Source organism: Eulemur rufifrons, chromosome 17 (genome assembly GCF_041146395.1).
Source record: "Eulemur rufifrons isolate Redbay chromosome 17, OSU_ERuf_1, whole genome shotgun sequence".
NCBI classification, from domain to species: Eukaryota; Metazoa; Chordata; class Mammalia; order Primates; family Lemuridae; genus Eulemur; species Eulemur rufifrons.
Window position 1 is genome coordinate 42714625 of NC_090999.1, and position 27440 is coordinate 42742064.

General features: G+C 34.2%; 1 protein-coding gene across 1 annotated transcript; it reads right to left on the reverse strand.

Moving 5' to 3' along the window:
• Positions 1 to 26832, reverse strand: CENPK (centromere protein K). Its single transcript, XM_069492628.1, has 9 exons — positions 26716 to 26832; positions 24768 to 24824; positions 19532 to 19604; positions 15748 to 15794; positions 6017 to 6099; positions 5813 to 5911; positions 5342 to 5471; positions 2860 to 2913; positions 1 to 159 (listed from the first exon to the last, which is right to left on the reverse strand). Exons 1-9 carry the CDS (start codon positions 26830 to 26832, stop codon positions 1 to 3), a joined length of 819 nt encoding a protein of 272 aa, XP_069348729.1.
• Positions 26833 to 27440: the final 608 nt, after the last annotated feature.

Below are 27440 nucleotides of genomic sequence, written 5' to 3' on the forward strand. Positions count from 1 at the left end.
TTACTGATGGAAAGCTTCTAATCTTATTTGAGTTGGATCTTCTGGATGTCTCAAGGCAATTCCATTACGCAGCAGCAGCTCAATGTAAGGTGGCCAAAAGGAATCACTAATTTTGACATATGGATCATGTGGAACATCAAATAATCTATTTATAAGAATCTAGGAGAAAATATCATTCAAAATATACTTTACTTGGGAAAAAATCAATACAGCTATAATAAAACAATAAAGTTTTCCACCAAAGAATGCTGACCTCTTTTCTCCTTCAACAACTGTCATAATTTTTATGTACTAATTTAAATAATTGTTTCTTTTTTAAAAGACTACAGATATTACTAAATGGAAAAAGCTTTAAAACATATCTCTACATCTTAACATTTCCTAAAAACTGGTTAGAAAGAATTTACAATTCTCCTACTCCTTTTAGGGTTAATAATTTCTTTAGGATAAAAGCAAGACTCTTAAAAAATTAATATTCAACAAAATACACACAAAGTTGAAAAGAAAGTTAGGAAGTGTGTCTTAATATTTGAAAGGAAAATAAATCACCAGTCCCATTCCCCCCACAAAACACCTATTCTTCTGATAAATCTTCAAAACAGTCAATTTTATCATCACTTCTTTTAACTTCATCCAGAGTATCACTGATTTCTTCACGAAGGATGTTAATGAGTTATAACCATAAATTGACAAGTTTTTTGAGTATCTGTATTAAATTATATAGGCTAACATTTACCAGACTGCATTCTATAGAATTGGTCTCCCTAAAGATGTTTTTAGTTGTTAAAGATGAGGGGTCTGTCGTCAAAGCTTGGAAAAGGTTGCTAATGCCAACTGAGAGTCACCTCTCTTTCCCAAATCCATTGACATTAGAAAAATTTTTTCAAGAAACAAATATTTCTAATTTTTGTTTTTTTGTTTGTTTGTTTGTTTGTTTGTTTTTAACATAAGGGTGTTACTCTGTTGCCCAGGCTAGTATGCTGTGGTGTCAGCCTAGCTCACAGCAACCTCAAACTCCTGGGCTCAAGCAATCCTCCTGCCACAGCCTACTGAGTAGCTGGGACTATAGGTGTGCACAACTACGCCCAAGTAATTTTGTTTATTTTTAGTAGAGACGGAGTCTCTTTCTTGCTCAGGCTGGTCTTGAACTCCTGGTCTCATGCAATCCTCTGGCCTCAGTCTCCCAGAGTGCTAGGATCACAGGCATGAGCCACTGTGCCTAGCCTACAATTCTTTGAATATTAGTGTTCCATAAAATACAGTGAAAAACGCTGAACATAGATCAATTATTTTGCCTCCTCAGCTACCTCCCAGTGCCTTCGCAAATCACAAAACTAGAACTCAGAAGGGTTAAGGGATTCCTCGGAGGCACATAATTAGTGGCAGATTATGATTAGACTCTGTATCTCTGAATTGCAAGGCCAAAACTTTAATTGAAAGATGCTATTATTACAAAGAACATGTTAAAGAAAAACCATAATTTATACAAATATAAAGTGCTGTAGAAATGAATAAAATTAACCCATCAATCTCTAATCTGAATACTTTGAATTATATCAATATCTCAATTATTGAAATAAAATTTTCAACTATCATTAACTATTTCAAGGCCCACATCCTGAGGAAAAACTTTTGGTTTCATTTCTTTTTGGATGTCATGATGAAGAACTAAATATTATTTCTATTTTAGAGCAAATGCTTATTTTAATACAGTTTAAAATCTTTCTTATTTTGCATTTCTAATTTTAATTATAGTAATAAAAATTCTAGATGTCTGAAATAGTTACATGCTACAAATAAATACCTATATTAAATTTTTTTTCATTGAATTGCAGTTTTAATACTGGTTACTTTTATCACTGATGATAAAAGCCTAGGAGACAAACTTAGGATTCTAAATTTTATATGGTATGTACTATGTACATTGGTCAAAAATTACATATGTAATACCTTTCACTATTTGCCATGAGTGACAATATTTATTTAAAAAGAAAAAAGGTTAAGTGATCCATGAGAAACAATAGTCTTCTTAGTTTCAGTATAAACTGAAATAGTTAAAAATATGTTAAAAGATTCTAATTACAAATTAATAAATATTTGTATTTTGCTTTTCTAAGCAATAATATTCTGTATTAGATTCTGAGGCACCAAAACTAGATAGCTGGGTAAAAACAGAGACTCTAACACCTAGTTCATTAAATTACAATGAAACGTTTTCTGAAATCATTCTTTCTTCTAACCTTACCAATGGTTTTTAAAAGAGTATATTAATTGGTAAATACCCTGTTCTTCATACACTATTTTATTTTCCTGTCTGCCCAAATCACCATGGATTGTCATATCAATTATAAAACAGGGTGAATGTCAAACAGAAAAAGTTGGAATCACTCAGCACTTACAAGAAAAGAGAATGATGTTATCTAAGAAAAATTGTACACAAATTTCTACAACTTTGTGAAAAGAATCTTAAGCTCATTTACATATTTTATATAGAGTAAAGCTGCCAACTAAAGATTCCATCAATGTAATAGCAAAGAATTTCATTATGCAAATACTAAATAACATCATAAAAATTATTTTACAGTGTTTACCTGTAATAAATCTTAGGGATATGATTAAGAGTTAGACTTTAATTTCATGTTTTTATTAAAAGATCATAAGAGTCTTCCCAGTACTGTAGAGAAGACACTTATTTTGTACTACTGATAAATTATTATAAATATATTTTCATAAAGATTGATGGATCCTTTAAAAATTAAAGCAGTATTTTTTTTTCTTTTTCAAGCCTGAGTATAATTCTTCACAAATGACTAATTAAGAGATCGATTCAAGACAAAACTAACCACACAAAACACTTACCTCTAACATTTCATGAAGTGTTATCAGCTGTGCAGTTGGCGCTTGAATGTTTTTCTTTGAGAGAAATGTGAATAACAACCAATTAACATTTCAATTCTGCCAACGGTAGAATATTCGACTGTGTTACAAGATTTTTAAAATTAATATTTCTTAATTGCAATGGCACAAGGTAACTAAAATCAAACATTCATAATTAGGTTATGTAAAAAGAATTTAGAAAGTAAACGACCTTATTGTACTTAATTCATATTTGTAAAAATGCAGTTGAAACAACTCTTAAGATAGTGAAAACTTTAATAATTACTGAAAGATAAAATTCAAACTATCCATAAACATATAATAGATACATTATACACATTACATATATTCAGATAAAAGAAAGTCTGGGCCAGGTACAGTGGCTCATGACTATAATCCTAGCATTTGGGGAGGTCATGGAAGGAGGATTGCTTGAGGCCAGGAGTTCAAGACCAGCCTTAGCAATATAACTACAAAAAATAGAAAACTTAGCCCAGCGTGGTAGCACACGCCTATAGTCCCTCCTACTTGGGAGGCTGAGGCAGGAGGATCACTTGAGCCCAGGACTTTGAGGTTGCAGTGACCTCTCATGATGCTACTATATTTTAGCCTGGGTAATAGAGCAAGACTTTGTCTCAAAAAAAATTTTTTTAAAAGTCTAATGTTTGACAGATACCCGCCCCCCCCACCCCTACAATAAAGTTCCCCAAATGACATTCCTAGCTATATTTACACAGGTTCAGGACAGGAAAACTGCTTCCAAGACTTAGTCATCTTTCTACAGCTCTTGACAGTTCCTCTTGTTAACTCAATTTACTACTTCTTTTTTCCTTGGATTGACAGAAAATAAATCTTATTCTACTTCCATCCAAGAATTCTCCAATTATTTGAAGACAGCTGTTAGAAAGCCCGAGTCCTCTGTGGCCATAGCACCCTGAACGCGCCCGATCTCGTCTGATCTCGGAAGCCAGAAAGCCCAAGTCTTCTCTTCTGTTTTCCATATTAATAATCTTTAGTTCCTTTAATTATTTTTCATATGGCCTAGATTTGAGGCCCCTCAATACCATGGATCTCTGAATGTGCTCTAATTTGCCCCCACCCCCCACCCCCGCCCCCGCCCCCATCATCCAGTCTCCACAATGATCTAGGTGTGATTCAATTACCAAAGACAAAAAAGAACACTCATTTTCTTGATTACAGATGCTGGAATTCTATTCATTAAATCTACATGTCAAGTAGCTCACACCATAGGGTTGGGGAAGGGGGAGATAAACACAAATGACAATAACAAAAGTATATGATAAGAGCTAATTAAAGGACACCTAAATTTCATACAATGTTTCAGTCAAAGATGTTTGAGCTATCTTAACTATGAATTTGCTATCCTCACCAGATAGGAAAGGTTTTCCAGCAGAGGGAATAGAATATTCAAGGCACAACAAAGTGAAAGGTCATTGCATACTTAATGGAGATACAGTAGTATGGTTGAATGAATTCATGTAAAACTGCGGTCCCCAACCCCCAGGGCCACGAACCGGTGTGTTAGGAAGTGAGCCACAGAGATCCACCCACCCCGCTCATGTCCGTGGAAAAACTGTCTTCCATGAAACTGGTCCCTGGTACCAAAAAGGCTGGGGACCACTGAAAACATGGATAACGAATGGCTGGAGATGAGGCTGAAGAGAAAGATAATGGCCAGAGCATAGTGATTCTAAGGAGTTTATAGACTGCTTTCCATATAGGGAGCCATGAAATGTTTTATGCTGAATAAGGAAAAAACTATATATATTTTAAAGAAATCATTCTGGTGCCAGTTTAAATGCCTCTTCCAATTGCAAAAGTATTATTTATACTGTATATTGTATTAAAGAAAAACAATTAAAGTGTATATTCACAATCTTCTGTCACTCAATGAATATATATTTGCTTTTCTGGAAAAGGTTTATTCCATCATAGCTACCATTCAAATAGTCAATAACTTACATTAAACCAACAGATTTTAAACATTATTCTTCTGATTTAAAAAGTTACATATGTTCATCATCGAAAATTTGGCAAACAGTAAAAAGCAAAAAAAAAAAAAACAAAACTCACAATCCTAGCTCTCAGATATAAGTACTATTATATTTTTTAGCATAAATTAGATTCACACAATTTAGTCATCTGTGTCTTATCCATTTAACAATAAATTGTGAGCATTTCATTAACTCCTTTGATTATGTTCAATATATTATTTTTAAAAGCTGGTTTTTCCATCATATGGATATAATATAAAAAATATATTTAATTAATCCCATTTTATCAAACAATTAGGTTGCCTCTAATTTTTTAATGCATATAAATGTGATTATGGCATATTTTTGTACGTGTATATATCCTTGAACTATAAGAAAATTTGCTTTTAAATCTACCTAAAATAATTTCAAATATGATTATCTACATGAATGTCATCTCTAAAACTTACCTTTTTCTTTTTCACATTTCCATCATCAGGCAGAGGAAAATGGTCTTCCAGAAACTCACCCAAGGTAATCAAGAGTTTCTCCTTATATTCTCTTATATTAAGCATTTTAGTTTTCAGTTCATTAAAGATTCTAATAGATTAAAAAAATAAGAGAAATATTTAACCCATAAAATACATATGCATATGTAAGTGGTTATTCATAAATTTGATTGAAAACTTTGTTGAAACTTCATTTGCTCAAACCAAATAACTAGCTTTATGAAAGTAATATGCTCTATTTAACATGTAGGGAAACCAAAGTTAAATCAAGTCAAATCATTCATAAAAGATCATGTAACTAACAGTTGGCAAAAGTTAAGACAAGACTCCTGAGTCTTGCTAAGTTTTACCTTCTTTTCATCTATATTTCATGTAACATAAAAAAGAAAATACTTTCTCCTATTTGAAAAACCTAGAAAACAAAATGAATACCTTGACTCAGAAAATGGCATGACCTTATTTTTCAATTCATTATGTAGTACATTAAGAGAGTCCATTATCTGTTGCTGTTCATCCAACCACTGTTGCTCCCTTTAAACACGGAAATACAAAACAAAACAAACAATATCCAAATAAAACTTTAAATGTCAATTCAACGTATATCAATCATTAATAGTAATTGTAACATAAATATACCTTTCCAAGTCTTCCTTTAACTTTTCATTCTTTAACTGAATAGTAGATAGTACCGTTTCAAGATCATGTCTCAATTTTTGGAACTAGAACAAAATAATTCAAATTAATTGCTTAGTCTTTAATACCGTAAATAGTTTTATTTCAGAATGATTGTGAAATTTACATATTAGTCTAGGATACTTACGTTCAGACATCAATAGTAAAAAAGCCTAGCAGAAAGGGTTTGAAAGAGTAAATACAAAGTAGGTGCTAAGTTTTTGCTAACATTTCATGCTTAAATACAAAATTACAAGAAGGGGTTTTGAGAAGTATATTTTAACTTCATATTGAAAGGCAAATTAATGGTGCATTTTCAGTAATCAGGTAGATTAGGTATCTTTTCTAAGGAAACTACACAAACTACACTTCATTCAATATTTACTCAATCAATTATTCAATCAATATTTATTACTCAGTTATTGACTACCAAACATTGTTGAAGGAGGCAGGGATGTAAACGTAAAAAAAACAAAGAGGAGAATCCAGACAAACAACATATGATTCCAGTGATGATAAGTGCCATGAAGAAAAAATAAATCAAAATAAAAGTACAAGAAATGGTTGCTTTAGTTAACAAGACATGGAAAAACCTCTCTGATCAGGTAACATTTGAATAGCAGAGAAAGAATACAAAGGGAAAACCATGTCTTTATCTAACAAAAGAATGTTCCAAGTAAAGGGAATGGTCCGTAAAAAAACCAAGAGGCCTAAGTGCTTGAGGCATTTGAGGAACAACAAAGATTACTAAGGAGAATTACAATAAACTCTGGCCTTTATCTAATGTCCTTTTGTTTCCAGAACGTATTAGCTAGTGTTCCATTCTTCTGATCTCAAGGGTTTCCATTAGGTTTTTCTAAATCTAAATCAGTGACAAGTTAAAGATGTATATTATAAACCCTAAAGCAACTAGAAAAAAAAAAAAAAAAAAGAGAGAGAGAAAATAACTAATAAACCAATAGGGATAATAAAATGGGTTTATTTTTAAAAATACACAATTAGGCCACGGGCCTATAATCTCAGCACTTTGGGAGGCTGGGAGGGAGGATTGCTTGAGGCCAGGAGTCCAAGATCAGCCTGGGGAACATGGCAAGATCCTACTCTACAAAAAATAGAGAGGAAAAAAAAAAAAAAGTAGCTGGCCCTGGTGGCATGTCCTTGTAGTCCCATCTAGTCCCAGTTACTCATGGAGACAGATATGAGGATCACTTGAACCTAGGAGTTGGAGGCTGCATTGACCTATAATTGCACCACTGCATTCCAGCCTGGGTAACAGAGCAAGATCCATCACTAAAAAAATAAAATACATAAATTTTTTGAAAAATACATGATTAACCCAAGAAAGTGGGAAAAGAGGAAAATAGGAACAGAGAAAAAGTGGGACAAACAGAAAAGATAAAGAACATATACTTCAACACAACCATATTGATATTAAATATAGTCTAAACAGAGAAAAAGTGGGACAAACAGAAAAGATAAAGAACATATACTTCAACACAACCATATTGATATTAAATATAGTCTAACAATGGAATTAAATTAAAAATTAATCTAATTATCCTACTCTTATACCAAAGCCTAACAAAGACATCACAAGGAAAGAAAACCACAGATTAATATCCCTCATGAACATAGATGCAAAAATCTTAATAAAATTTCGGCAAATTAAATTTAGCAATAAATAAAAAAGATTAATATACTATGGCAAAGTAGGGTTTATCCCAGGAACACAAAGTTAAATAAGCAGTAGAAATTAATTTTAAAAATCAGTCAATGTAATTCACCATATCAACAGACTAAAAAAGAAAAAAACTTAAATCATCTCAGATTCTGAAAGAACAAGTGACAAAATTCAGTATTAATTCATGATTTTAACCAAAAGACTTCATAAAGTATAAGAGAAGGAAACTTCCTCAATCTGATTAATAGCATCTATGAAAAACCTGCTGCTAAGTACAAGTTCTAGGACAGCAAAGTAAGCCAAGAAAAAGATATAAAAATCATCCAGAATGGAAAGGTAAGTAAAACTGTCTTTAATCTTATATGACATGACTATCTATGTAGAAAATCCTACAGAATCTACAAAAAAGCTATTAGGATAAGAGTCTCTCAACCTCACTGGATATAAGATCAATACTTAAATATTAATTGTACTTGTATTTACCAGCAATAAATAATTAGAAATTGAAATTTAAAAGAATACCATTTTAATAGCATCAAAATTATGAAAAACTAAGGGGATGAATTTGACAAAAGATGTGTAAGATCTGTATGCTGAAAACCAAATTATCAGTGAGGCAAAATTTTTTAAATACCAAATAAATGAAGACTTAATAAATGCAAAGATTACATAGTGCTCATGGATCTGCATTCAGACCAAGTACGGTAAAGATGTCAATTCTCCCCAAATTAACCTATAAATTCAGGGAAATTTTAATCAGAAGTCCTGCAAGCTTTTTATGGAGTAGACTGACAAGCCAACTCTAAATTTATATGAAAATGTGAAACAATTTTGGGAAAAAAAAAAGTTAGACAACTCATACTACTTGATTTCAACACTCATTATAAAGCTTCAGTAAAAAATACAATGTGGTATTGGCCTACAGACAGAAACACAGACCAAAGGAAAAGATATATCCAAGGTACAGAATGGAGAACAGAGTCCAGAAATAGATACACATATATATGATCATTAATTTTCAATAAAGGTGAAAAGGAAACTCAAAAGAAAAAGGATAGTTTTTTCAACAATTACTGCTGGAACAATGAGTATGCATATGAAGAAAACGACCCTTTTCCAATAACTCATACCATATATAAACATTAACTCAAAATCGATCATAGACTTGGCATGAAACCTAAAATTTTAAAACTAGAACAGAAAACATACAAAATCTTTGTGATGTGGAGTTGGGCAAATAGTTCTCAGATTTAAACATAAACCTTAAAGAAAAACTTGATAAAATGGAGTTAATCAAATTCAAAATTTATGTTTTCTAAAAGATACCATTAAGAAAATGAAAAGACAAGTGTGCAGGACAGGGTTAACTCAGCAGGCCCAGGTTAGGAAAACTTTGAACATTATCAAGAAAGGCTGGTAATTCAGGGTCAGCTCCCAGAAGATGAACTCTAAGCCCTTGGAATTATTCTGCTTAATAAAGAATGTTTATATTATGCCTAGAGCCTTTAGGTCACATGGCACCAGTTTGATTAGGGAGTTTATCCTAACTATATGATCTGTGGTGAATGCACTTTTACTCTGGAGGCTGGAGTCTGAATAGTTAAAGGCAGTCACAAAGGTGCTGCATGCAACATGTGACTGACTCCCAATAAAAACCCTGGACAACAGTCTTGATTGAGCTTCCCTGGTTGATAACTCATCGCATGAATTGTCACACATAGAAGCCAGGAAAATTAAGTAAATCATGCAACTCTACTGGGAAAGAACTCCTGTTAGATTATCCTACGTACGTTTCTCCTTTGTTCATTTTAATGTGTCCTCTCACTTTGATAAACTGCAACCAAGCATACAACAGTTCTTCTGAATCCCTGTGAGCCTATTCCACAAATCATTGAGGCTGAGGGTGGTCTTAGGGAAAACCCTAAAACAACTAGCATCACAAATGAGATTTACTATAATGACTCCTGCTAGCTGAAACATGGTAGGAAAAGGAAGGAGCACAGGGTGAACGATGAACTTTGATGCCTGATGGTTACTGAGTCACCAATGGTATAAGACAACAGCTGAGCTGTGATAAGTTACTGAAGGTATGAATTACCAGTGAAATTTAGAAATGATAGAACCAAATTCCATAGAACTGGCTCACGGAATACATAAGGAAATGTAAACTAATGAGAAGCAAGCTAAATATACACTCCCTTTCTTATTTTTAGCTCTAATAGTTAAAATGGAAGTAGTGTTGGGGCAAATACTGACACTGCATCAAGTCTGGATTTTGGCCAGTCTAAGCTACAGGTGCTAGCCTAAGGACTGCTATCAAAGGGAAAAATTATACTAAGTCATTAGGACATGGATCATTTTAAATTCAGTATATTGGAAATTTGGTAGACCTTTTCAATGTAAAGAATCATTATCTTTCATTCTGAGAAAATGTTCATGTATATTTCTTCCCTTCCATTTGTTAATATTCTACAACTTCTAATATTTAAATTTCATAATTCTACTCTGGTTTTCTTTTTTCTATTATTCCAATTTTCCTTTTCTTTCCTTCCTGACCTATTCTTTGGTTTCCATGGCTATAATTACCAACTTTTTGTGTATGTTTTCATTTCAGCTATCATGTTTTCATTTATAAGGGCTCTTTCTTGTTCTCTGCTTCTTTTAAAAAGTAACAGCTTTATTAAGATGTAATTCACATAACATACAATTCACCCAGTTAAAGTGTACAAGTCAATGGTTTTTAGTATATTCACAAGAATTATGCAAACATCACTATAATCAATTTTGGGACATTTTCACCACCCAAAAAAGAAATCCTGTCAGTAGTATCCATTAGCAGTTATTCCCCATATTCTTTCCAAACAGCCAGCCACATGTAACAAGGAATCTACTTTCTGTATCTATAGATTTGCCTATTATGAACATTTCATATAAATGAAATCATACAGTATGTGGTTGCTATGGTTTGAATGTGTTTCCCAAAAGTTCGCATTGGAAACTTTGTCACTGTAGTGGTGTTAAGAGGTGAGGTCTATGGGAGGTGATTGGGTCTTGAGGGCTCTGCCTTCATGAATTGATTAATGTCATTATTGGGGGAGTCGGTTACTTATTATGGGAGTCCAGCCCCCTTTTCCTGTCTGTCTCTCATGGTCACTTCTGCCTTCACTCCTCCACCATGTTATAACACAGCAAGAAGGTCTTCCTTCACTAGATGCCAGCACTATTCTCTTAATTTTCCCAGCCTCCAGAAGTGTGACGTGAATGAACTTCCTTTCTTTATAAATTACAGTTTGTGGTATTGTCATATAGCAGCAGAAAATAGACTAGGGCAGTGTTCCTTTGTGACTGGTTTCTTTTAATCAGCATAATGCTTTCAAAGTACATCCATATTTTAGCATATTATCAGTACTTCATTTCTTTTCATTGTTACATAATGTGCCACTGTATGGATATATTACATTTTATTTATTCATTCATCAGTAGATGGATATTTGAGTCTTTTCCCCTTTTTTCCTATTAAGAAAAATGATGCTATGAACATTCATGTTCAACTTTTTGTATGGACACATACATATTTTCATTTCTCTTAGGTATATTTATATTATATGTAGGAATGAAACTGCTGGGTCATGTAGTAATTTTTTCATCTTTTGAGGAACTTTGAGACTGTTTCCCAAAACGGCTATACCATTTTACATTCCCACCAGTAGTATATTAGTGTCCTAATTTCTCTACATCTTCACCAACACATCATTGCCTGTTTTTTATTACAGCCCTCCTAGGGAGTGTAACATGGTCCTTTTTAAAAATTGGCATTCTGTTATTTTTTCTTATCCCTTGGAAGGTATTATTTCTTTAAATTTTAATTTGTCCTCTGAATTATCTCTCCTTGGGGTTCATCTTAGTTCAACTGTTTGGATTTCGATTGTTTTGGAGGCATTTCACAGATGTTTATGATCCTTATCTGGACATTCATATTTAAAACTCAAAAATTTACTGAGAACTCTGTTTATGAATGGGGCTTTTTGATGTGTAGCCACCCTGCTTTTTCAGTAGGGACCCTCATATATTATTACTTATGGATATTTTCTCTTGGGTCATTTTGTTTACCCAGAGAAGATTATTGTATCTCTTGTCTGAGGCTAGTTTATACCAGATAGGCCCTCTACAGACAGGGAAAGGGAAGGAACCAGCAGTTCCACCATGCAGCATAAAACTGTTAACCTAATCTTTCTGACTTTTGACCTGCATGCCACTCCTACTAACACCCAATCTGGTGTTCCTGAGTCGAGAGCCTCACTAGTTTAATGTTGTCTCCCTACCATATACTTCTAGTTTTCAGGTGTGTAGGTAAAAGGTTAGCTGCTTGATTGTAATAGAGTTACCTAAGAAGGTCTAAACATCTATATACTGACTTTAAAAGAATCTCCTTGTTTTTAGCTCCATACTTGAATTCTGAATTTTGCAGTACCAGGTTCCTTCTGTAAACCAAAAATAAAATCCTGAGCTGGGACCCCAGAAAAACCTTAAAACTGAGCTCCTGGCCATGAAGGGAAGGGAGGTCAGACATGCCCCTTATACTCTCCCCCTTTTGGAGTTTAGACACAATAGCATTAATGTTAAAATAGAGATCATAAGACTAACAAAACGGATTTTTTGTGGCAATAAGATACTAAATGAAAACAAGACCTAAGACCATGCAAGGCAAAGGTTAAGTAAGGCCTTACAAACCATAAAATCTCATTGAGTTTTTTTACTGGTATAATATGGCTTACTTTCCAACCTCACTGTGACATGGCATCACATGATAGCAGACTCCCTTATCTTAACTCAAGCATTCCTTTCTACAGACTCTCAAGTCTTTAGACAAAACTTTATTTGTTAAACCGATTACAAATCAAAGAATCCTTGAACCCACCTATAACCTGTAAGCCCTGGCTTTGAGATGTCCTGCCTTTTAGGAACAATAATATATACCTTCCAGGTATTTATTTATGATTTTACCTGCAATTCCTATTTCCATGAATGTATAAAATCAAACTGTAACCTGACTGCCTTGCTCTCAGGAGCTCTTGAGAATGCAAAGCTCTGGGCCTCAGTCACTCATATTAGGCTCAAAATAAACCTCTTTCAATTATTTTACAGAGTTTGGTTTTACTCGTAACATTTCAAATTCTAAGCCTTTCTTCAATTCTGTGGGGCAGACAATCTCTCTTTTCATTAGTATTTCTGTCTCTAGGCACACATATACTTATGTCTTTCCATGCTCTACATCCTTGTTAAAATTTTTGTTTGCTTTTATCTTCTCGTCTATATTTTGACCTTATAGACTGAAATTTTAAAAACATGCTATTTTTGACATTTGTGTTACGTTTTGAGAAGGTGTCATAGTCCCTAGCCCCCCAAAACTCATGTCTTTTTCACCCCAAAAGTCTTACCTTATTCCAGCATCAACTCAAAAGTCTTAAGTCTAAAATCTCATCTAAATATTATGTAAATCAGACTCAAAGTACAATTCATTCTGAAGCAAACTGATCTCCAGCTGTGAACTTGTAAAATCAAATTTGTTATGTGTTTCTAGAATACGATGGTGGGACAGACATAGGAAAGACATTCCCATTTCAAAAGGGAGAAACAGAAAAAAAGACAGGGGTAACTGGTCTCAAGTTAGTACAAAACACAACAGGGTAAACAACAGTAAATCTTAAGGTCCCAGAATAATATTTGGCTCAATGCTGTCTTCCAGGCCCACCAGGGGTGGTGGCCATGCCCCCGCAGCTTTGCCCGGCAGGGGTTAGGCCTCCATAGTCATCCCTGCCCTTGCAAGTTAGCCAGATGGCCCCACAGTAGCTCTCTGTCTGGGCTTCACTCATACAGCATCTCTGTGCCTGAACACCACGTGTCTCCTGCGCTGAGGTCACAAGCCTAAGTCTCTTCTGGGAGGCCCATTCCTTCGAAACCTAGGTGGAGCCAGACATGCCCCCTGGCTTGTGCATTCTACAGGCTAGAAGAGATTTCACCTTCCAGAGGGATGACCACTGCAGCCCACACCATACCTGGGCACAGTGAAGCTGTACTTGGAGCAGCTAAACAATGTAAAGTCTGAGTGTAGGGAGTACAGGCCACAATGTGAGGCTGGGCAGTGTGTCCTGAAGTCCCGTAAGCTCCTGTTTTCCTTACATTGCATTCTTTCACAGCTCCTAGCTTGAGTTGAGATTGCTGATTAATCTCCTTATCAGATGGTCATTTGTCCACATCCTTCAAGTTCTTTCCCCAAAAAGTTTCCTCATTCTTTACAATATGGATAAGCTAAGAATTTTTAAAACCTCAGGACTGGAGCTGGTCACTGGAAAGGCCAAGGCCTGATTAGATAATTGGGACTTTCAGCCCCATCCCTCAATCTCCAGGGAAGGGAGAAGGGTTGAAGGTAAAGGTGATCATCAATGGCCAATGATTTAACCAATCATGTCTATGTAATGAAGCTTCCATAAAAACTCAAAAGGACAAAGTTTGGGGAACTTCTAGATAGCCTGTACATGTGCAGGTTCCTAGAGGATGGCACACCCAGAGATGGCATGGAAGCTCCATGCCCCTTTCACCATGACTTGCCCTATGTATCTCTTCCATCTGGCTGTTCGTCTGTAACCTCTCTGTAATATCATTTATAATAAATGAGAAAATTTAAGTGTTTCCCTGATTTTTGTGAGCTGCTCTAGCAAATTAATCAAACCCAAAGAGGGGATCATGGGAATCCCTGATTTATAGCCAGTCAGAAGTATAGGTGACAATCTACTACTTGCAACTGACATTTGAAGTGGAGACGCAGTCATGTGGGACTGAGCCCTCAACCTGTGGAATCTGACGCTACCTCCAGATAGGTAGTGTTAGAATTGAATTGAATTAGAGGACACCCAGTTGGTGTTCACTGGAGAATCATCTACTGTACAATCTGTCAGAGACTTAGCTGTTGGTGAAAAGAAATTCCCATGCATTTTGGTGACCCAAGGTGTTATATTGTATTGAGTGCAGAGACAAAATAGGAAAAACACTTTAGTTTTTTCCTTTACAGCCTTAGAAACCTGTTCTTGCTTTCTATAGGAAACCTCATCCCAATGGCCTTTTTGGTGCATATTTCTACTAACATTCTTTTCAAGGTTACTCAGGTATTCTCTAAGAAGATTGAAGCTTTCTCTACAGCCCTTATTATCTTTCTGAGTCCTCACCAGAATTGCCTTTAAAGGTCTACTCATAGCAGAGTAGCTAGAAATGTAGGCTTTCTCTAGCATACACTTCAAAATTCTTCCAGCTTCTATCCATTACTCAGTTCCAAAGTCGCTTCCACATTTTTGGGTATTTGTTATAGCACCAATTCTCTGTCATAGTCTGTTCAGGCTGCTATAACAAAATATATTAGACAAGGCAGCTTACAAAAAATAGAAATTTATTTCTCACAATTCTGGAGGCTGGGAAACCCAAGATTCAGTGTCTGGCAAGGGTCTTCTTCCTCATAGATGGTACCCAATAGCTGTGTCCTCACATGATGAAAGGGGAGAAGTTTGGTCTTTTCAGCGACTTATAAGAGCATTAATCTCATTTATAATGGCTCTACACTCAGGACCTAATCATTTCCCAAAGGTCCTACTTCCTAATACTATCACACAGAAAATTAGATTTCACCATATAAATTTTGGGGGGACACAAATAGTAGAAGGAGAGATGCATGTGTGTGGCCATTTAGCTATGATAACATATTGCTTTTATTATGAAATTTAATCAACTAAAAACTAGCTATGAGATCAAGGTTTACATATTAATCATTAACTTTAGTAACAGTTCTGATATAAAAATTGAGTTTAAAATTCAAATATTTCAAAATATTTTGTTCCATAAAACATAATTAATAACAGAAAATTTAAAATGGTTGTAGAGTACTCTCATCTATGTCATGAATTTATCTAAAATAGCTTTAGCTATAAATTAGTTGGGGTTACCACAAATTCATTAAGTGACTTACCTCTTCTTTTGCTAATGTTACCAAAACATCTTCAGTCAGGGGAATTACTACAAAAACAAAACAAAACACAATTATACATATGTTTAGTTAATTCTCAGAAATTAAGAATTTGATCCAAGTGACACCAAAGACAAGAAAAAAAAAACAAGAATTTGATTTTGTGATTTTCTAAGATAACCCTTTTCCTGTCCATTTATTTTTATTCATTTATTTTTTGAGACAGGATCTCACTCTGTAGCCTATGCTGGAGTGTAGCAGCAGCATCACAGCTCACCGCAGCCTCCAATTCCTGGGCTCAAGCAATTCTCCTGCTTCAGCCTCCCGAGTAGCTGGGACTACAAGTATAGGCCACCACACCTGGCTAATTTTTTTTAATTATTATTTTTTGTAAAGATGATGTCTCACTATAGCCCAGGCTGGTTTCGAACTCCTGGCCTCAAGCAATCCTCCCACCTCAGCCTTCAAAAGTGCTAGGATTACAAGTATTGAGCCACTATGCCAGCCTCCTTCTCCATTTATATATTACATAATTTTTTGTGAAATGTGTGCAGTTTTTATAAAATTATTTTTAATTAACATCTGTGTACATATAACGAACTGTATTTTAGATAAATTTTTATCACATTTATGTACTTTGTTTTTAGTGCCTTTTATCCTGTTGTTTTTCCAAACCCTCAAAAGCAAAGTTAACAATCAACAGTGTTCCTCAAATATTCTTCTCTGTAGTCATATGATCATATGTATACAAACATATATATGTAGATGTACACACATATATACATGCACATACATATACATAAAAGGGTTATTATTTTTATCATTGCTGGTTTTACAACAATGGGATCATATACATATTATTCTCATCTTGCTTTCACACAACAAAATCCCTATGGAAACCATTTCTATTCATTTGGTATAAATCTAATTCATAATTTTTAATGTTTGTATATTACACAGAGTGAACAAACCATAACGTACTAATTCCCCTACTGACTGAACATTAACGTTGTCACTAATTTTTCAGTATAGCAAACAAGGAAGCAGTAAGCATAGTTTTATTATGCCTTTATATATTGGTGTTTTCATTTCCATGGAAGAGATTCCCAGAAATGGAATTACACAGAATAAAATGTGTATTTTGAATTTTAATAGAGGATGTCAGATTCCTTTCTAGAAACATTTATATAAGCACTAAAGAAAAAACAGGAAAAGATATTATAAACTGTTCTAAAATTTTTGTCAGTCTGATGATAAGTGAATTTTTAATTTTATACAGCAAAATTTAAGAAGTGTTCAATCCTTAAATTAGAAAAATTTCCTTTCCTAATCAAGTGCTATTTGAAAATTCTTAAATGATATGCTACTGAAAACTTTCAAAGGTATCTGTTATTCTAGAGAGCCTTCTAACAGGAAACAGCTTTTTACACGTACTTCATACATAGGCTTTATAGTAGAACTGGTATAGGCAGTTTCAGGATGGCTACCAAATGATTTTAATAAATGCAATGAGAACAGTTTAACGATACAAAGTTTAAAAAAATCTCCCTCTTGGCCAGGCGTGGTGGTTCACGCCTATAATCCTAGCACTCTGGGAGGCTGAGGTGGGTGGATCACTTCAGGTCAGGAGTTTGAGACCAGCCCCAGCTGGACCCTGTCTCTACTAAAAATAGAAAAAATTAGCACGCTGGTAGTCCCAGCTACTCAAGAGGCTGAGGCAGGAGGATTGCTTGAGCAGATCCATCAGAGAAATCACTATTTATGGCAACGATAGCCGTATGAAATATATTTCTTAAATAATAAGAGTTGAAAGTTAAGATTAATCCTTGATCCATGGGCTGTAGAATGGATGTTGTGTTAGCAGGCATGAAAACAAAACTAATCTCCTTGAATATCTCCATCAGAACTCAAAGTGACCAGATACATTGTCACTGAGCAGTAAGTAATACTTTCAAGAGTGGGTTTAAAATATTCAGCAAACCATACTGTAAATAGATGTGCTACCATCCAGGCTTTGTATTTCCATTTACAGAGCACAGGCAGAGTAGATTTAGTATAATTCATAAGGGGCTAGGACTGCTGGAATGGTAAATTAGCATTGGCTTCAACTTGAGGTCACCAGCAGCATTATTAGCCCCTAACAAGAGAGTCAGCCTATCCTTTGAGGCTAGGTATTTACTTCTCTCTAGGTGTTAAAGTCCTGGATGGTATCTTCTGCCAAGAGGCTATTTTGTCTACATCGAAAATCTGTTGTTGAGTATAGCCATCTCTATTGATCTTAGCTAGATCTTCTGGATAACTTGTTGCAGCTTCTACATCAGTACTTGCTGGTTCATCTTGTATTTTTATGTTATGGAGATGGCTTCTTTCCTGAAACCTCATGAACTGACCTCTGCTAGTTTCAGACTTTTCTTCTACAGCTTCCTCATCTCTCTCAGCCTTCGTAGAATTGAACAGAGGTAGGGTTTTTTTCTGGATTAGGCTTTGGCTTAAGGGAATGTTATGGCTGGTTTGATCTTCTATCCAGACCACTAAAACTTTCTCCATATCAGCAAAAAGGGTGTTTCACTTTCTTATCAGTTTTGCCTTCATTGGATTAGCATTTTTAATATTCTTCAAGAATTTTTCCTTTGTATTCACAACTTGGCTGACTGTTTGGTGCCAGAGTCCTAGCTTTTGGCCTCTCAATGTGTCTTCCTCATGAAGCTTATGCATTTCTAGCTTTTGATTTAAAATGAGAGATGTGTAACTCTTTCTTTCACGTGAATACTTGGAAGCCACTGCAGGTTTATTAATTGTCCTAATTTCAGTAGTCTTGTATCTTAAGGAATAGGGAGGCCCGAGGAGAGGGAGAGAGATGGGAATGACTGGTCAATGGAGCAATCAAAATACACACAACATTTATTGATTAAGTTTGCTGTTTTATATGGGCATGGTTTGTGGTTCCTCAAAACAATGACAATAACAATCACAGATCATCATAATTTAAAAGTTTGAGATATTGTGAGAATTACCAAAATGTGACACATAGACATGAAGTGAGTGCATGTTGTTGAAAAAATGGCACCAACAGACTTACTTACTCAATACAAGGTCGCCACAAATCTTCAATTTAAAATCGCAATATCTGCAAAGCGCAATAAAGCAAGGTATGCCTATATAGACATGCATATTGCATACAGAAACTTAAGCTTTCATAATAAAAAAAATTTACTCTTTGAGTATTACAACAACAAATTTTTATGTCATCTTCTATTTCACAACTAAAGGCAAAAATACAGTTGGCACCAGTTGGACAACACAAGAGATAGCATATGAACTATTCGGTCCTTTTGTAAATAGTATCTAAAATAAAGTAACTTTTCTCATCCACTAGGAAAGTTTCATTCATTAAGAAACAATTTATTAAATTATCATATATACCCCAAAACTATATACATCTATTATGTATGCCTCAATAAAAAATAAAGTCAAAAAAAGGGAAGGTTGCATTTAAAAAAGAAAAGAAACAATTCACCATTTCTACTGAGCATGAGATAAAATGATGACTGTAATAAGGTCTCCATAATCAAGATTATTATAATCTAATGTAAAACAGATATGTTTATCTATAATAAAATTAGTGCAAAATAATACATAGAAAGAAAAAAAATGGAGTGGCTTCTTAATATCAATAGAATTTAGGCAATTTTAAGAAAGTCAAATGGATCTTGCAATTCTTGTGATCATTAAATTAATTGCCATTAATTTGTTTATGAAAATACAAATCTAAAAATAACAATCTTACTTTCAGGGGTTTCTTTTTGCCATTGTCTGAGTTCAGCGGTCAAACATTTCACTTGCATAATTAATAATGATAGCTAAATAAAAAGAATGAGAAAATAAAACAAAGTCATTTCCTGTGGAATATTCATAGAAGAGAATATAAACATTCTTAGTACTTTAATATTCATTCCTAACATAAATGGCAAAATAGCCACCTCTAACCTATAAAAGATTATCACCACAAACAGAATTCTACTTTAAACCATGCTAATTGTAACTCATAAACTGCCTGTTATAGCAGTAATATAGTATTAAAAAATGGAAATTCTTTACCACTCAAAGAATTTAAGTATATTATATTTATTTCCTAAGTAAATGTACCTTAAAATAAAAAAGGATATTATTCTTGCCAACATTTTTTAGACAAATTTCCTTCAAATGTGTTCTTTTTCTTCCCTATGCCCTTTCAGAAAAATTATACCTGTTTTTAGCTAAGTAGCTAAAAATAAATTTTAACACATATACGAAGATAATTATAAAAGGAGATTGGCTCCACAAGCCACATATAAAAACCAGGTTTACTAAGTAATAGTTTGTAAACTGTGTACCCCTTGGCCAAAGATAAATTAGAGTGAGCATATTTGTGGTATCAGGAGATTCCACTCATTTTATTTTTATTTTTTTTATTTTTATTTTTTTTGAGACAGAGTCTCACTCTGTTGCCCAGGCTAGAGTGCTGTGGCGTCAGCCTAGCTCACAGCAACCTCAAACTCCTGGGCTCAAGCGATCCTTCTGCCTCAGCCTCCCGAGTAGCTGGGACTACAGGCATGCGTCACCATGCCTGGCTAATTTTTTTTTATATATATATTTTTTTACTGTCCAGATCATTTCTTTCTATTTTTAGTAGAGACGGGGTCTCGCTCTTGCTCAGGCTGTTCTCGAACTCCTGAGCTCAAACAATCCACCCACCTCGGCCTCCCAGAGTGCTAGGATTACAGGCGTGAGCCACCACTCCTGGCCGCATTTTATTTTTGATAATTACAAATCTACAGGAAAATCTGTTGACTGGATCATAAAATTAAATTCTATGTGGGTTTAAAGTTAAATTTCAGAATGATGTTAGTCTTCCATGTATAGTTCTTATTGGTACTCAAACAAATCAAAATTTCACATTTCAAAAATGCAATGGGTATTACTGCAGTATTTACACTATAAGGACACCAAGTACCGTCTTTTACAACCCACAATAGTTCAAACACCCTGTTCCGTATCAAAAACTGCCTGTTAAAATGTATCAGAAAAAAATAAACCTAAAATCTCTTTTAAAGCTTTATATGATTATATAAAAATGTATTTACATGTATTTGAAATATTTACCAAAGAAAAGTTTAACTTTTTTCACAGATAAGGATGTGAAAAAGATTTTTGTGAACTGCATATAAGGCAATTTATAAATGTTATTACTAGGAAAGGACAACAAATTTTTAGAAAGTATTTAAACTAGGCAAAACTATCATAATGATAAGGAATCCATACCACTTCTTCTCATATTAGGTTGAAACATGAATTTATAGGTTAAAAATTCATCTTTAACCTACAAAAAACAGTGATTTCATATAGTTTAACCACATACTATATTGATGAAACACAGCTTTTTGCTTGCCAAAGCCCAGTAAGGCAACATCCAAATATTTCTTTTCTAGCTATAAAATTAAACACTTTCAAAAGGAAAATAACAGTAGTATTTCTAAAGTAATTCAAACACAAAAATTTGAAAAATCCTGCTATTTTCTCAGTTAAAATATCTAACTTCTTGCTTCAGAAAGTGGATTGAGTTTCAACATTGAGGTGGTTGTTTTTGGGTTTTTCTTTTTTTTGAGGCAAAGTCTCACTCTGTCGGCTAGACTAGAGTACAGTAGCATCATCATAGCTCACTGCAACCTAAAACTCCTGGGCTCAATCAATCTTCTGCCTAAGCCTCCTGAGTATCTAGGACTACAGGTGCATACCACTGCACACTCTACTGTACCTGGCCCAATATTGAAGTTTTAAAGTTAACGGATATGCAGAAGAGTTAACAAACCAGACCTGAGACTGCCATCTCAGGCCTGCTTTCTAGATGGGCCCATCACTGGCATATGGGAACCTGGATTTCAAGATGGTTCCCACCAAACAAACCAATAAAAACAGCTGTGTGCCTAGAGTGTTTGGGCAAAGAATATGGTTTATGCCAAAAACCTGCTTTCCTTCTAATAGTCTGATATTTTAGTACTTGCTAGGCAGAGGGTGCCTATTTGATCAGCTCCCACCCAAAACACTGGGCACTAGGTTTCTAATGAGGTTCCCTGGTAGATAACATTTCATACATGTAATAACTCTTTGCTGAGAGAATTAAGCAGGTCCTGTGTGACTCCACTGAGAGAGGCACTCCTGAAAGTTTGTGCCTGGTTTCCTCTGAACTTCAGCCCATGCTCTTTTTCCCTCTGCTGATTTTATGCTGTATCCTTTCACTGTAATAAATCTCAGCCATGAGTAAAATATACACTTAGTCCTGAGGATCATCAAACCTGTGAGTGGTAGTGGAGACACTAAACACAATGGGAAACCACATATTGTGGATTCATTGGATATTGTTATTGAACTATGTCAGGACACTGCAGGTTTTCAACTACGTAAGCAGTCTCCTCAATGCCAGTATTTGCCTGACTGCATGAAAATCATTCAGGAAGCTTATAGGACAAATCTCTATTGGTGATTCTGATTCAGTAGATCTCAAATTCTACAATGTGGGAACCACATTTTCCAAGGAAAACCAGGTGATAATTTACCTACTCCATAACACTCTTCCAAACACAATATTCAGTTTCACCTTGTACTACACAGATGTATATTTATTGATAGATTTCAAATCTTTTATGGATACAAAAGATGACTGAATTCTTTATCACCAATTTTTAGATTATGGATCTGGTATAACAAGCATTTCCAAAAGTAACATGAGTTTTCCCTTTCTTTCTCTCTCTTTCTCATTTTTTATTATCATTAAACTCATGGACTTTTATTTTTTCATATTGTTATAATCAATCAAAGCCATTATTCTTCATGATACCAAATCTGGACAGCAATAGCACCTTCAAATTGGTTCTTCTGTCTTTTGACATGCAACCGCCAGTTTGGGGGAACTTCCTTGGAGTCATCTATATATTTTACTTTGATCTTAGGATCTTTATCAATCAAATGTTTTTAATTTTTTTATATGGTGAAATACATCTAACTTTTCTAATGTCTAGATTTCTTTAAGCCAGAAGTCTCCCCCCATCCCCAGCTTCCACAAATATTCTCCTAACTTTTCTTGCAAGATTTTTTTGGTAATCCATCTGGAATTTATGTTGTACAGGTTGAGCATCCCAAATCTGAAATGCTCCAAAATCTGAAACTTTTTATACACCCACATGACACTCAAAAGAAATGCTCACTGGAGCATTTCAGATTTTGGATTTTTAGATTTAGGAAGTTCCAACCATAAGTACAGGCAAATATTCCAAAATTCAAAAAAATTCAAAAGCTGAAATACTTTTGGTCCCAAGCATTTCAGATAAGGTCCCAATCTATATATGCTGAAAGATAGAGCTCTAATTTTATTTTCTTCCACAGAGATACCTAGTTGTAGCACTATCAATTTAGTAACTAATTCATCCCTTTCTCACAGATTTGAATTATCATCTTTGTCATACAGCCATTCCTCTTATTTGCAGCTTTGCTTTCCACAGTTTCAGTTATATGCGAGCAATCTCAGTCTGAAAATAGTACATCAATAAGATTTTTGAGACAGACGGAGAAATTACATTCACATAACTTACGTTACAGTATTTTGTTATAACTGTTCTACTTTATTATTGTTGGTAATCTGTTACTGTTCCTAATTTATAAACTAAACTTTATCATAGGTATTATGCATAGGAAAAAAACATACATATAGGGTTCAGTACTAGCCATGGTTTCAGGAATCCACTAGGGGTCTAGAAACGTATTCCCTGTGGATAAGGGGACTACTATACAGTTGATCCTTGAACATGGGTTTGGACTGCATGAGTCCACTTATACATGGATTTTGTTCTGCTTCTGCCACCCGAGAGAGCAAGACCAACCCCTCCTCCTCCTCCTCAGCATACTCAACATGAAGATGACTAGGATGAAGACCTTCCTGATGATCCACTTCCTCCTAATGAATAGTAAATATATTTTCTCTTTCTTATGATGTTCTTAATCACATTTTCTTTTCTCTAGCTTACTTTATTGGAAAACTACATTATATAATGCACATATAAAATATGTGTTAATCGACTATTTATGTTATTAGTAAGGTCCATAGTAGACTGTTGGTAGTTAAGTTTTTGGGAGTCAAGTTAGGCTAGGCATGGTGGCTTATGCCTATAATCCCAGTGCTTTGGGAGGCTGAGGTGGGAGGATGGCCTAAGGCCAGGAGTTCAAGACCAGCCTAGGCAACATAGTGAGATCTTGTCTCTACAAAAAATTTAAAAATTAGCTGGGTGTGGTGGCATGCACTTGTAGTCCCAGCTACAAACTGAGGCCAAGGCAGGAGGATGGAGGATTACATGACCTCAGGAGTTCAAGGTCACAGTGAGCTACAATTGCGCCACTGCACTCCAGCCTGGGTGACAGAGTGAGACCCTATCTCAAAAAAAAAAAGTTAAACTCAGATTTTCAACTACACAGGAGGTCAGAACCCCTAACCCCCATGTTGTTCAAGGGTCAACTGTATTTTAATTCTTAATCTGTTCCACTGATCCAATGATCTATTCCTAAACCAATTCTAAAATTCTCTGATTATTATAATGGATATCTTAATTCTTTTTTTAACCCTACAGTAAAGTCAATTAAGATTCCACACAGATAGTAAAATATTTATAGCTATTATACCCAGCACAAAGTAAGAGAGTCTTTGTTCTAGTTTTTAACAAAGTATCAGAATAGCAACCAATGAGCAATGCACTCAGATCTTAAATGTATCTATGGCTGTTAAAAGACAAATAATAAATAATAAAGAAAATGCTCTCTTATTTATACCAACTTGTTACAAAAAGTTTTGCAGAAAGAGTAAGCAGTTTTCCAAATGACTAAGCATACAGGTATTAACAAACCTATTAAATTTGGGATAAATATAGACAGATATACTTATTTTTCAAAATACAATGAATTCTACTTATCTAATTTTATGAAGAAAAAAAGATTCATACCTGAGCATTTGAATCAGTGAGTGTCTTGGTTCCCATAAGTGATAATTTATTCTGATACTTGATTTAAAAAGTAAGAAAAAAAGCAAGTTACACATTATAACCCACAGACAATTCCCTTCCCTTCCAATTTTGTACCAGTCCAATGTAATACTCCTAAAAATAATACATAAATATCTGATTTAAGAAAAAACTTTCTTTAAATTCCTCACTTTCTAAGCAAGAGGATTAAGAAGGCAGCCAAAAAGGCCCAAGGTGAATATATCAAAAGGAAAAGAAGATGCTAGAATGAAAGAAAAAGAACTAAACTAATAGCTAGGGTTAATTAGAAATCAGATAATGGAAAAATAGGAGGTAAGAGAATAAGAGGGAAAAGCACTATAGAAAAGTAACAAAATAGGTAAGAATATAGTTAAGATTCTAAGAAAATAAAGCCTTCAGGAAACACTGATTCTATGTCATTAAAAATTGTTAATAATGATTATCTACGAGAGGTTAAAATACGGATAATTTGAATGGTATTTGTGCTCATTTCTAGTTGCAGTATAAGTCTATAAAATTTTTAAGTTATTTTTAAATCTAAATTTCTATACTGAAAAAATACCAAAAGCAAAAAAAATTATCTTGAAAATACATTAATGATATAAAGTGCCAAGGATTTATGACAAAAATAATTTTAAGAAAAGAAGAAAATCCCCCTGATCTGCCCTACTCTGAAACTTTACTGGGAAGAATAGAATGCTAAGATGTCTGTGGCCTATATCACACATTACATTACTTAAGTAGAACAAGTTTTTACCAGCGTACTGTAGTGTACCAAAAGCAGCTCCATCCTACTAACTCAGAAAATATACACACATTTCAAACTCAACATTTTCTAAATTAATTCATGTTTTCACTTATAATTGTGTGTTCTTCTCACTTCTATATTCTCTATTTTAGGTAATAACCCAACTACCCAATGGCCCAAAGCAAGAAGCTGAAACTAATCATATTTCCCTCCCATTTCATATCAATTAACTTCTAAGTCCTTTTAGTCCTACCTCCTTAATATCTCCTGAATCCAGTTTTCAATTTGCAATGACAGTATTTAGGCCTTCATTACTTCTTACCAGGACTACTATTAGAGCTTCCTAAATGCTCTATCTGTAGTCTCATTCTTCTGTATTCCATTTTCTTCAAAGGCACCACAATCATTTTCCCAACTGCATATCTATTAATAGATCATGTCACTTTCATACTTAAAAACCTTTAATGGCTCCCCAAAGGACACACTCAACAAAATCTTTCATGTTCTTGCCTGATAACCTCTCCAGTCTTACTCCAGAAGTCCTCCTTCTTCTAATTTACATTATCCGTAACATTCTACTCAGAGTTCTCTAACTCCCAATTTTTACAAATTATTTTCTTCCTGCTTTGTGTATCTCTCCACCTTTCACAGACTAACTCGTACTTATCCTTTAGAAATGAAATCAGTAATTACCTATTTTAGAAAGCTATTCTTGATCCCTTCAGCCTGAGTTTAGTACTCCTCCTAAGTGTAGTCTTTACACTTCTACCATAATACTTCTAATATTGTATTACAACCTGATATAATGGCTGCTGCTTCTATAAGATGATAATTTTCCTGAGGGGAGAGACTTCCATAATTTTTTCTCTTTCTATAGCTCATCTAGTATAATTTTCTTAAATGAATACTTGTAGATCTAAAAACTACATAAATATTTATCATACATAATGGCTTTTATAAACTAGCATAATCATTTCTTTCCCACATCTAATTATTATTGAAATTGATTTAAATCTTATTTAGTGATGAGTACACTAAAAGCCCAGATCTCACTATTAGGTAATATATCCATGCAACAATACTGTACTTGTAACTCCTAAATATATTGAGTATAAAAAGAAAACAAAATCTTAATTATTACTTCTATCTTTTGATACTTACTTCTTCCATATCTTTCCATATTTCTTCACATTTTTTAACAAGTTCTTCTTCAGTATCTGTAATATCTCCCACATCTGTAGTACTATCTGGATCTAGATCTTGCTGATTCACTGACATGTTCTTTGTGATTTTCTTAGCTTTATGATAAAAAACTAAAGTAAAAACTAATTATTATATTTATTCATTCAACAATATTTGTTGAACACTTATTACCTTCTAGATACTCATCTAGGTACTAAGGAGATAGCAGTGAACACAATAGAAAAAAATCCCTCCTACCATGAAGTTTACTCTAGTTAAGGAAAACAGACAATAAACCAAAAAATAAAATATATACATATACATACTTACATATATATATATACACATACACATATATACACACACTATAGTATATCAAAAGATTTATAAGTGTCAAGGAGAAATGCAAGGCAAGGAAGAAACATAGGGAATGTTAGGGCAGGGACAATATAATTTTAAATAAAGTGGTCATATAAGGTCACTGAGAAGTTGACAAAGGAGTAAAAAGACATAAAGGAGATAAGGAAATGATCTATGAGGATATAGAGGGAAAGAGGCTCCAGGCAGAGGGAACTGCAAGTGTAAAGACCTTCGGGCAGGAATATGACTATCATGTTCCTAGAGTAGTGAAGCAGCCAGTGTGACTACAGCACATTAAGTAAGGCAGAGAGTAGAAAATAAAATCAGAGAGACAATAGAAGTAA